Source organism: Plutella xylostella, chromosome 14 (genome assembly GCF_932276165.1).
Source record: "Plutella xylostella chromosome 14, ilPluXylo3.1, whole genome shotgun sequence".
Classification (NCBI taxonomy): domain Eukaryota; kingdom Metazoa; phylum Arthropoda; class Insecta; order Lepidoptera; family Plutellidae; genus Plutella; species Plutella xylostella.
In genome coordinates, this window is record NC_063994.1 from 8,816,435 (window position 1) to 8,828,814 (window position 12,380).

Below are 12,380 nucleotides of genomic sequence, written 5' to 3' on the forward strand. Positions count from 1 at the left end.
AGCATCATCTCCCACTATAAATCCGCCTTCTGGCAATAATGTTCCATTTTCCAATACTGGATATAATGAAGAAGCTTGGAAAACACCACCGTCAGAATTTCGCCCATATGACCCTATGTCCACATATTTAAAGTAGTAATCATGATCCACGATCGCTAGGAGCACCAAGCTGTTAGTTCCTTTATAATTGTAGTACTCACTACCACAATTAGGGGGAGCTTGAATCACCACATGTTTGCCATGGATGGCTCCACAACATCCTGGAAAGTTCCACCTGTGGTGAAATCCTACTTTGGTACCTGAAAAATATATTAATTTTGTATTCTAATTATTGCAGAAAGATAACACACCGGTGGATTTGGAAAATGCTGTTATTCAAGACATGAATGATAACACTGATGAAAATATCGATAAAACGGGTGATAGAAATCTAGATAAATCTGATGATAGATCAATCAACTCCAGTGACAGCACATTGACAAAGAAAAAAACCCGGGTAAAACAAAAAAAAACACATAATACTGCCAAAAAATGGAGCGGAACTGCAGCAGCTATTAATGAGCTGAAACAACTAAACAGTACTATAGAATTTTCCAGCTCTTCTCGACAAGAAGACGAGTATGATGTTGTTGGAAAACACGTTGCTATTCAATTGAGACAGCTCCCATTACTGGATTTTTTAGATGCCAAAGATGAAATTCAACAAGTACTTTCACGATACCGAAAAAGAGCTTTATACACCCGGAATTCTACCCTTGCCTCATACAGTGCTTCGTCACCACAGTCCTACATATACTGTCACCATCACTCAACTCAGAAACAGTTCTACCACAACAATCATCAAGTATGCAGCAGCCAGTTCAACCAGAAGAATCATCAAGTGCGTCATACAACATTATTGACTTTAATGATCCAATAGTCAGAGCGTTGATAAATGCTAATGTAAACAACATGCAATAATGTTATTAGTTATGGTTTAATTTGTTTTTGAAAAATAAATGAACGAGTCACACGTCTTGTATTATTGAATTACTTAACTTGTACTTACTTGAAAATGATCGTCCAAAGCTTCAGAAATAGCATCACAAACTTCTGGTATAAATTTTGATATAGAAGCTTTAGAAATACTGATAGCAGTCTGAATGATATTCCCGAGCTTAGGAAACACAGGGTTACTTCCAAGTTGACCCTTGCTGCTATGGCATCTCTCATCAATGTGTCTTGACGTTATATCTTTGTTTTTATCAAATTTAAAAGTCTTTCGACTTGTTCAGGTGTCACTCTCATGACTGCTTTATATTCTCGGGGGTCTTCATGGTAAAGCTCGTTGAGAATCATACTTGTCGCCCCTAAAGATCTTCTAGCCATCCAATCTCTAATCCAAATCCTTTTCTTTCGCTCTTTTTTTTATTATATATATTGGCTATGGTTATAGATTTTTTCCAATTCCTGAGATAATATTGTTGTAATAGAGCGTATCACCGTTTTTTTATTAATACAAGTTCACCCGACATCGCGACTCGACTCGCACTGGGACTGGGTGTCGTGTAGACAGCAGAGGCGAGCCGAGCTACTGGCGTATGAGTACACAAACCGAGTAGCTGTCTACTGGCCAGGCAGTAGCTCGCACTGTGTCAACGAGCCTTAAGTACAAGTGGGACGCAATTCAATTTGATGATTGAATTTATGGAACGGTAAGTAATGTTTTTCTCAGTTATTTTCATAATATTATTATGGTTATAAATGACCTACCTAATGTGATCAAAAGTGTTGCGATTTAATAAACAAAACTATCTCTCATTTTAAAGGAATGGTGATCTATCCAAGCCGGCCACCCACATACAGCATGGCCGGCCGTGGGTGACCAAAAAGTGGCAGGAGCTCGCTGCCCTTTTGAACAGTGACCCTTCAGCAAGCGAGAAGTCGGAGGAAAAGTGGAGGAAAGTAAGTAATTAAACATTTATTTACTTATAGATTGTTTGGGAAATTGTATGTTGCCTATGCTGTGCTATTCGTCATTACTTTATTAACTAAAAAAGGCACTATAATCCTTTTAATAGCACTGTTTTAGCATAATAGTTTGAATGCATGGCATGTTTTTATTTTTGCATTCCTTTAATTTTAGGTTTGGAGCGATTTTAAAAACAGCTGCAAAAAAAGGTGCCTCGCATTAATAAGTCTATTAATGGGACTGGTGGTGGCCCTGCTCTTACCTCCCATTTAACAGATGCGGAACAGCGAGTGGTGGCGATGGTTGGGATCCAGGCAGCCATTGGGCTTGATGTTGAAGAAGTAGGCTTTGGACAGGTTACTTAACATTTGGTCTTATAGAAGGCATGTTTTAGAAGAAGTAGGAAGGTAGCTATTTACTTAAAGCTCAGCGTGTTTTCTAGAATTTCAGTATGGTATAAAATGTAATGCAATCCCTGACGCGGAAGGAGAAAGTGCATTGCTGCATTACATTATTTTGTAACCCCCCACGCTAAAGAGGGGTGTCGTATTATGTTATGTTTATACTTTAACTAACTCTGCCATCATGCTCGTGGGTGCAGAAATATGTACCTATATATAAAGTGTAATTGTTTAGCTTGAAATTTATTTCATATTTAAATATTACAAGTAGAAACGCACATTAATGACACTCAACCTCCAACAACGACTTGTGAACCTGCACTACCTGGCAAGTGAAATATGTTTGCTTTATCTTTGGGTTTTGGGTTATTTCATCATCTATTCTCCTTGGGGGTACCCTCCCTGCCCCTGGCTCACTCAAGTGGAACCTTTGTGCATATCCATATATATGTTATCCTTCACCGTAGAACGATGGTATACAAATACATGGTACATAAATTCTGAGCTACCACCGCTCCTAATTCATCATCATTTGTCACTATTTATTATGAGTCATATATAATTCATTACAGATCCGGAAGATTGGAACATGCCTGGGACCAGCCAACCGCCACCACACTTTCCTGGGGAGGTTGAGTTAGAGCCACCACCAGTCCCGGAGGAGAAGGCATGGGAGCCACCAAAAAAAAAAAGAAAAAAAAAAGAAGACATTGCTGATTTATATATTCAATGAGAAGGATGCCAGAGAGCGTGAAAGGGAACGGGATGATAGAGTTTATGAAATAGAGAGAGAAAGGATACGGCAGAGGGACATTGAGCTGCAGCAGAGGGACAGGGAGCTCGCGCTGCAAGCTCAATGGCTCCAGTTTATGAGAGATGGGATGAGTTTGCTAGAGAGATTTTTGCATGAGAGATCATGAATGAAAGAGAATGTTCTTGTGAGGTAATAAAAGTTTTAGTTTAATTTAATAGATAGATAGATAAAGCGTTTATTTGATCCACTTTCTTACATAATACGAAACACTTGAAATAAAAAAAAACACTAGGCAAATGTTACAATAACAACTTGCTTAACTTATTGTTTCAAAGCCGCCTAATAAACAATCTGCCGAAATGTCAAATATGTTTACAATGAGGCGTTTGTTAAAAAAAAAAAAGTTCCTTTTTGGAGAAATAGATGGCATTGTCTAGGGTTGTTCCAACTGTCAAACCCTCAGAACACACTCAGATCACATGTTATTCTGTGAGGCTAACGAAATGTGAAAGTGACGTAGGTAGGTAGTATTGTAGTATTATTTTCTCTATGATGATAATATATCATGTTATGTAACAATGGTTAATTTACATTACCGCGAATGATTTAACTTACTTACCTGAATGAAAATCACTTGGTATGAAATGATCCGAACACAACCATGATTCTTTTCGCAGTTTCCAATCAATTTTTCGCACATTTATCCGAGTCGCCTTAATCCATTGTTGGGCCTGGCTTTCATCATTTGGAAATTTATGATGTCCTTTATTTTTACAAGTTGCGACGGCACACATTCTCATCTTGTCTTGTAAGTATTTCTTTGGGATCTTATTTAGGATCATACAATAAATAAAAATAGAAAATAAGTTCTCGCACGCAGCACCCGTTCAAACGGCGCGGGTAGAACTATTCACAGAATACGTAGCACTATACCAAGCCACATGCAGTCTGAGCCTCGGAAGGATGGCTCGCGCTACCACCCGACATTTAATCACAACTAGTGAGTTCTTATTCTGAGTTTAGTACTCTTTGCTCTCTATGTAATTTTTGACAGTTGGTACACTGCGTTTTCACGCCATCTATCGGCATACCCAAAAGCTCAACTGACAGCTGTCAAGGAAAACGGCTCATTAATACTATGATCCGTAGGGTTATGTAGTCGTATAGAAACGTCTAACCGTTTTTTGGGGTTCCGCGGAGCTATCGAGTTTCTAAGTTCGCATAAGAATGTTTGGCATATAGACTTAAATAAATTTAATTAAAAAATTATTTCATATGACATTTTTTGTGCAATTTAGCTTAAAAACATTGTCAACTTATAAGCTTTCAAATAAGATATTTCAATATCAAATCGATGTTGGTATCACCAAGATATGGCCATAACTTCCATCCATCCGTCCATTTTTTCTTGAAGATCCGGAGAAGCAAGGTTATGTTTGGGCAGATGATGACTGCCTGCCTGCCTGCCTGTGCTGGATGCGTACTTCCAATGAAAATTCTCCAGTTTGCTGCTGTTATAATATTTAAGTTTCTTGAAATCCTTACAATGTGTGTTGTTTGACGTAAAGAGAAAAAGGAAGGCTAAATGAAGCTAGTTCTGATTAAATTAAAAAAAAATTAGGATAAAATTATACATAAACAGGCTAGATTCCATATTCTCCCATTCAAAATTATGATCAATCATCGATACTATTAACGCGGCGACTTAATACCAACATAACATTTTGAGGTGAATCTCCTCTCCTTGAAATGAATGAAATTTGGAGTGAAAATGAGTAAACGAATGCGTTTTGATCATGCAAAAATCATAAAGTTTGGCATAAATTTACTATAATCAAAGAAATTCTACTTTCTTCTGAGATTTGATTCAGCTGCAACGAAACGCAAAATGAAAAGTCAACAAATAACAATCAACAAACAATACCACCACATCGTTTTTCTTTATAATAATTATCTTTATCTTAATTACAATTTCATTTTACCTAATCAAGTACATTACTACTGCAAAATTATGCCGATACTTTAAGATAAACAAGTAATAAATGCAGGTGTGACCTGAAATAAACTGCGGATGAAAACGCGTTATTCGTTACTGTTTAACTGGTATGTTAGATGCTGATACGACACTACCTTTGCAACTGAGACCAAAACGTAGTGTTCTTTTCTCTATGACTGAGACTATCATTATTACAGCAAAGCCAAAATGTGCTACCATTTGAATAGAATTTCTTCCTATGATATCTACGACCATTGGTCAGCAATGATCTCCCACCTCTCTTTGTAGAAATGAACTCCAATTCTGTATCGTTCATATTCTTTCAAAGTTTTCAATGTTATTTTATTTAATTTCACAAATAAAATTATTACAACAATACGTCAATGCAATAACAACTTTTGTCTTTATTCAATGTCATAATGATAAAGAAACATAAACTATAAACTGACATGACAGTGTAATCAACCAGGTACGTACAGTGCCACAAACTTATCTGTTCCGGTGAGAGCTCACGTAAATGATAATATTTCTTAATTCTGTAAGATTTTTTGTTTGGCAGTGGTGGAAATTCGCCCTTGCGGTATTAATAAACCCATATAATATTTAACAATATATAATTGATTTTTAGGTAATGAGATATGGATTAATTTAGTTCGCTGTCACCGGAACAGATAAGTTTGTCGCACTATAGGTACCTATCTGAAAAGTTTTTCATGTAAAACGGTTACATATTTGGTTATGAGGATCTATTTAGAGCCCCCGCACACTGGCCACTTAGTGGCGGCCACGCTTCAGCCACTAGTGGCCGCCACAACCTGCGGACGCGTTTCTTCATACATTTTATATAGAATCGGCGCACACTGAGCGCTTGAGTGGCCGCGTCCGAGCCACAAGCTGCGAGAGTCGAGCGCGCTCGCTACTTGTGGCTGCGTTTTGTCGTTCGACTCGTGCGCATACACAGCCACAGTTGCCGGCTTCTTCCCACCCCTGCGCGCCGCTCCCCAATCCCGTCTCCCGGGTCTAGTCTTGTTGTAAGCTGCGTACTGAATGCACGTGCATGATGTCCACGGATCCGATTCCTCATTTTGATGTAGACGCTTTTATTTTCGATGTCGAAGAGCGACCCGCTATTTGGGATTTAAAGTCAGATTTGTATAGCGACAGGGGTAAGAAAACTGAAGCTTGGGAGGAATTGTGCCTAAAATTTATTCCAAATTTTAGTGAAAAAAATGTAGCGGAAAAAAACAAAGCAGGTAAGTTTTTGGACAATTTTATTTTACATTATTATTATATATTTATTATATTTTATTATTTTGCCAAGGTACAGCTCCCTCGTTGCTAATAAAATAATCTTTCAATATATCTCTGGTGTTTAATGAACGACGAGATTGCACGTGGGCGTTATCGATATCGTGAAGTCCTGGTACAGTCAATGTATGATGGAAATTAAATCCATCTCTCTGACGAACAAAGTTGTGTAGTATACAACAGGCCTTCACGATGTCTTCGGCGAAATCTATTGACACATTCAATGGTCGATGTAGTATTCTCCACTTATTCACTAATATCCCAAAGGCACACTCGATATGACGCCTGGCTCGAGAAAGCCTATAGTTGAAAATTCTTTTTTCAATATTCAAGTGTTTTCCTGAATAAGGTCTCAACATGTGTTCTGCAAGACCAAAAGCTTCATCACCAACAAAACAGTAGTTTACAGGACCAGAACTACTAGAAATTGCTTTTGGTGCAGGTAAATTCAGGGATTGGTCTTCCAATTTTTTGAATAATTTCGATTCTTTGTAGATAGTCGAATCTGAAGCTTTCCCATAAGAGCCGACATCAATAAATGTGAACTTATAATTCACGTCACAGATAGCTAGAAGTACGATGGAAAAATAGTGTTTATAATTATAATATAAGGATCCGCTATCTTGAGGCTTAATAATCCTTATATGTTTTCCATCAATTGCACCACAGCAATTTGGAAAGTTAGCATATTCTTCAAACCCCTTAGCTATTTTACTCCACATCTCTTCAGTTGGTTGTGGTACGCAGATATCTTGAAGTGATGCATAGATCAATTTACATGTTTCTTTTACAATCAATCTCGCAGTTGACGCACCACATCGATATACTAATTCAAAATCACCAAATGAACAACCAGTAGCAAGGTACCTGCAACAAAAAGAACAGATTAGAAACCTTTGATTATGTTATTTTTATGTTTCAGCATCCCAGTTGCAGCGAAAAAGGAAAAGCCTTCGTGACTGCTTCAAAAGAGAACACTCTAAACAAATGAGCGTTAAAAGTGGATCTGCATCATCGAGTCGCAAGCCGTATATATATTATCAACAACTATCTTTTTTAAAAAACTTGGCTGACACACGACGTGATCCCAGCCCATTACCGAACGAGGTACACGATGCGACTGAGAGAAAAAGGCCAAAAAAGAACAAGACAAATAATGAAGACATTCAAGCAGAAACTGATATACTTGTTAGTATTTCAGAACAATTACAATCTCGTCATTCTAACTAGCATGAAGAAGACGCTGACCATAACTTTGCTTTGTCCTTGGTCCCGCACTTTAAACAAATACCCAATGAATTTAAATTGGATGCTCAAACCGATGTATTGATGGTACTAAAAAAATATAAACAGTATATGCGAACATCACAGAATCAACAACATGGATATTTCACATCATCATTTCAGGAACCACGCTCATACCATACTATGCAACCATCTACTTCGGGTTATCAACCGACTCCGCGTCCATCTGCTTTGGGATATCAATCGGCTTCGCGTCCACCTTCTATGGGATATCAATCAAATTTTGAGCATGACTTTTCCGTTACCTCGCCATCTGCATCTGATAATACTATGAATTCTGTTTTGTCAGATGATATAAATGAACATCTTTTTGACAACTGACTATGTAAAAGTAAATGTGTATTTGTTATAAAAACTGTATATCTGCGATATGTAACTTGATTTAGTTTGCGATTTTTCAATTCTCATTAATAAATAATTTCTATTTCAATTTGGCTTTTTTAATTGTTTGTTTTACGTTCTAGAATCCACGTGAGTCGCAAACTAATAGAAGCAAAATGATACGAATGAATGATACTTACCTTAAAGTTATAGCCAGCCTTTCTGTTGGAGAGATGCTTTTTCTCATGCGTGTATCTTGATGTTTGAGGTCATCGTGCAAAACGCTAAGTAATTCATTGAATGAGTTCACGCTCATTCTAAAATACTTGAAGAACTTATCTGGATAACATTTTAACTCTTCGAACAGCAATTTGTGCTGTCCATTTTTATTGCGTGATGTCAGAATTGGATGTACCCAGTGACGCCGATGAATTGGTCGTCGATGGTTCTGAATTCGGCGCCGTTTTCTACGTTTTAGAATAATAAGCAACAATAGCGAAATCAAGAGTGCGTCCATTCTTGGGCAACACACGTCTACCTCTGTCGAGATACTTGCAGCTAGTGTCTGACGCAAGTGGCAGCCACTGGTGGCTTGATGCGGCCACTAGTGGCTGCCACTGGTGGCGGCGTGTAGTGGTCTAGCCGAACTACTGGTGGTCGCGTTTAGTGGCGGCGACTGGTGGCCGTAATGTGCGAGGGCTCTTAAAGGTTACGCATGAAGAAAATAAAGTACCATAGCGTAATTCATTAGATTAGGAATTTCTTATGTCGAAACCAGTATCGTGTAAATAAAAAAACCTATTGTTTCGTAACTAGTATCGTAAAAAGAAGTTTTTTTCTTCTACCGCAACTGGTTACGAACCCCCGGTTTCGAACGCGGCCGAAGGGGACCAGAGTCACAAAAGTTCAATATTAAACAAAGAGTACAATATTAAACATTAAAAATACGTGGATAAAGGCTGAAATAATTAGTGAAAGTTTTAAAACTTCCCTGGATATGTACAATATCATATACCTACGGACGATTGGTTGCAGATGGGGATTCGGCAACTTACAAAAGAATTTTAGACACTAATCCATATGAAAACTATACAGTGGAAAAAATTTAGTTCCGAAAACACGTTTTACGTAATTTTTGTATCAAATGCGAGCAACAGCAAAGGAAACAAAATATTTATTTATTTATTTAATTCTTTATTCATTCTATATATTAATTGCAGCATCGGAAAAAACTAACTAATAAACGCATAAATCGCATGATAGCTATGCGGAAGGCGATTATCAATTCCATAAAACATAATAAGGAGGAAACAGATACAAATTAAAAACATGAAAAAATTTATATCTTATATAAAGATATTGTATATTCATTGGCTCACTGTTGCCGCGTGGAGGCACGTCTGCATGCGCTCTCGCTGCCGGCGCAAAGTATGAGAATTTATCGATGAAATGCGCGCCGATACAAAAGTTGTTCAGAGTGCCAAAGTGTTCTGAGTCACACACAGATTAATCTTGAGCCCCAAAAGGTGTGCTTGCTGTTCCAGTCGCCGCCGCTGATAAATCTGGGGCCCAATGATTTAAAATAGCAAGCCCACATTCCCTCACTCACAGTGTGTTTGGGAAGGCAGTACACAGCGCTGACATTGATGGCTCCACTTCTACCTTCCACTGTAACAGTGGTAGCTTGTATATACTCTTCTTGGAATGTACTATGAAGGTGATGTTTTATACTGCTCCTTATTAGGACTGCTGAGCCACCTTGTGAAGTGCCTTTAGGGTTATTACTAACGTAAATATTATAGCCATCCAAATTAAACTCCTTGTGGTCATTTAAGTGGGTTTCCGATATAAGCATTATGTCAATTTTATTTATTTCGAGTTTTACTGATAGTTCATTTTTGCTTGACGTAAGTCCGTTTATATTGTATGTTCCAATTCTCAAGTTATTCATGGTAGTTTCTGCACAAGCGCTGTTAAAAGGTTCATAAGAATGACCATGTTGTTCAGAAGGAGTTCTATTTTTTCAGCTTATTTATTCATTGTATTCATTAGTATTGAGTAGATATTGTTGCCGTCATCATGGTTTTGATGTATTTGGATGTTTGGCTGCGGTCTGGTTGAATCAACAGCTGGTGATGATGATGATGATAGTGGATTTGTTTCTTTAGCAGGTTTGTTTATCGTAGCATCTCTGTAGGACATGGTAGTTGTGTTCTTGTTTTGTTCCATGGAGACAGGTACGCTGCTTCTAGATACAATTTCCTTTACTTTGTCCGCTGTATGCTTCAAAGTGTTACGTTTGGTTTTGTAGACGAAATAAGAATATTTTTTTAAAAAACGAAACGAAGTTTGGTTTCAAGATTCAAGGCGATCTATTCACAACAGAAAGGCAATCACAGGAACATGTTGCTGGTAGCACCCGTGAAGCATGTCCGAACAACAAAGAATTTTGACTCGTCATGCGAAAGAACTAAAAGAAGGCGCACCGAGAGCTTGGTTCTGAGCCATAGTCCTGGAGAACTGGCCTTATATATCAAATATACGACCCTTGCCGAAACGAAATAAAAAAAATATAAAAAATAAACACGCACTCACGCCTTGTACTAATGTACTCCCTTGCGGGGTAGGCAGAGGTGCATTGCTGCACCCACTTTTCGCCAGAGTGTTATGTTAGTCCCAATGTAATAGGGGGCGGGCCTATTGCCATTTTACGGGCACATCCAAGACCCGAGAACAAATATCTGTGTTTAAACAAATATCTGCCCCAGCCGGGAATCGAACCCGGGACCATCGGCTCAGTAGTCAGGTCACTAACCACTACGCCATTCGGTCGTCTTCACTAACCACTACGCCATTCGGTCGCCGAAACGAAATATAAAGGAAATACCACAAGAAGTAATGAGTCTGATAACAATTCCAGTGGTTGAGACACAGACTGAGAACCAGGAACCCGAGTCTTCACACAGTGTGCATGACATTCATTCAGATGACGAACAAGAGTCAACACTAGTAAAGGTGTTTGGAAACAACGGACAAGAAGTGCACATAAAGTGAATACGAGACTCAGGCTCACAAGTTTCTCTCATCAATGCAGAGGCCGTTGAGGTTTTACTCCTTAGCGAAATGATATTAACCTCATCGGGGACTGAAATCCAGAATAGCTATTGCATTGATGCATTCCGTTGCAAGTTCATTATTTGATCCCAATTTAGTACTCTGATGAACTGTCCATGTGGTTGACAAGATTACATGCAGACTCGCCAGTGTTAGCGTTTAAATTTACCAATGCTATTCTTTACTAATATCAAGCTACTTATTTCATCATAGGTCCGGCCGGATTACTAGATGTAGCTAGGAGTTGTTCTTTAGTTCATTTAGTTTCTATATTGTCTGTGATTCGCATTGACTGGCCGGTCACTGGATTCATGCGGATTCATTCAATTCAAGATGGCAGAAAAAACAAGAATAACTTTTAAAAGACTTCTGTTTGTTATTAGATTCCTTTTTGAATAGTTTGTGTTCCTTATAAAAGTATTTTACTTCAAACTTCCTGAGTGTCTTATTTTCAGCATCTTCTATAGTACCAAGCTAACATTTCAGAATTGAGATGAGTAAGTCTACGCCCACCGGTAAGTGAATTTATTTCTGTGCTTAGTTATGAAAATTGTTATGGATATAACAATATGCAGTTTCTATGATTACTGAAAAGAAATTTACGTATTATTAACCACTATCTTAAGAAATTAATATCACGTAAAGTCCAAATAAGGTTATAAAAGGTAAAAACGCGATCATCACGCTATATTTGGCGAAAATTTTATCATTGTGATTAATTTCATTATCGAAAAGTGCAAAACACAGCTTTATAAGGTAGATTTGTATTAAAACTGTTGTCTTGCAAACAGCAACAGTGAATGCAAAGTACTTTACTTTACTTTATTTGAAATATCGCGTGCGTATTAGGCCTAAATGCAAAATGGAGAATTCGCAATTCCTCCCATTATTGTGAATTAGCAGTAGCAACTGTAGCAAGTCAATAATTAATAATCATAAAGTTTATTTCTCTTTGATTTAATTGATCAAGTAATAACTGAATTTTTAGCATGAACTGACGATGTAATATCCTACAGAAAAAAATCTTAATACCGCGATGTAATATCCACCATGGAATGCCAACCCTACTTTAGAGTATTGTACTCTATATCATTTAAGCGTGATCTATAATCTATAACACTAATAGAGTACGCTAAAATAGCCTTTTTTTTACACATTTTTACTAGTCATATAATATTACGCAAAAACACATAATCAAAACCAAAAAAGTCGACTATTTACTTTGGACGA

The 12,380-nt window shown here is 37.7% G+C and overlaps 1 protein-coding gene and 1 long non-coding RNA gene across 2 annotated transcripts; one reads left to right on the forward strand and one right to left on the reverse strand.

The window, feature by feature from the left end:
- Nucleotides 1-6,356: 6,356 nt before the first annotated feature.
- Nucleotides 6,357-8,739, reverse strand: LOC105390306 (protein ALP1-like). Its single transcript, XM_048625503.1, has 2 exons — nt 8,237-8,739; nt 6,357-7,277 (listed from the first exon to the last, which is right to left on the reverse strand). The coding sequence occupies exons 1-2, from the start codon at nt 8,551-8,553 to the stop codon at nt 6,401-6,403; spliced, it is 1,194 nt and encodes a 397-aa protein (XP_048481460.1). The 5' UTR covers nt 8,554-8,739; the 3' UTR covers nt 6,357-6,400.
- A 2,565-nt stretch (nt 8,740-11,304) lies between these two features.
- On the forward strand, nt 11,305-12,351 carry LOC125489451. Its single transcript, XR_007267007.1, has 2 exons — nt 11,305-11,665; nt 12,317-12,351. It is a non-coding gene; the product is annotated as an uncharacterized LOC125489451 (long non-coding RNA).
- Nucleotides 12,352-12,380: the final 29 nt, after the last annotated feature.

Excerpts from the sequence above, each read along its gene's own strand:
- LOC105390306 (XM_048625503.1), bottom strand. The coding sequence starts at position 8,553 with ATGGACGCACTCTTGATTTCGCTATTGTTGCTTATTATTCTAAAACGT. Across the intron at positions 7,278-8,236 it reads AGGCTGGCTATAACTTTAAG|GTACCTTGCTACTGGTTGTT; the intron begins GTAAGTATCATT and ends TTTTTGTTGCAG.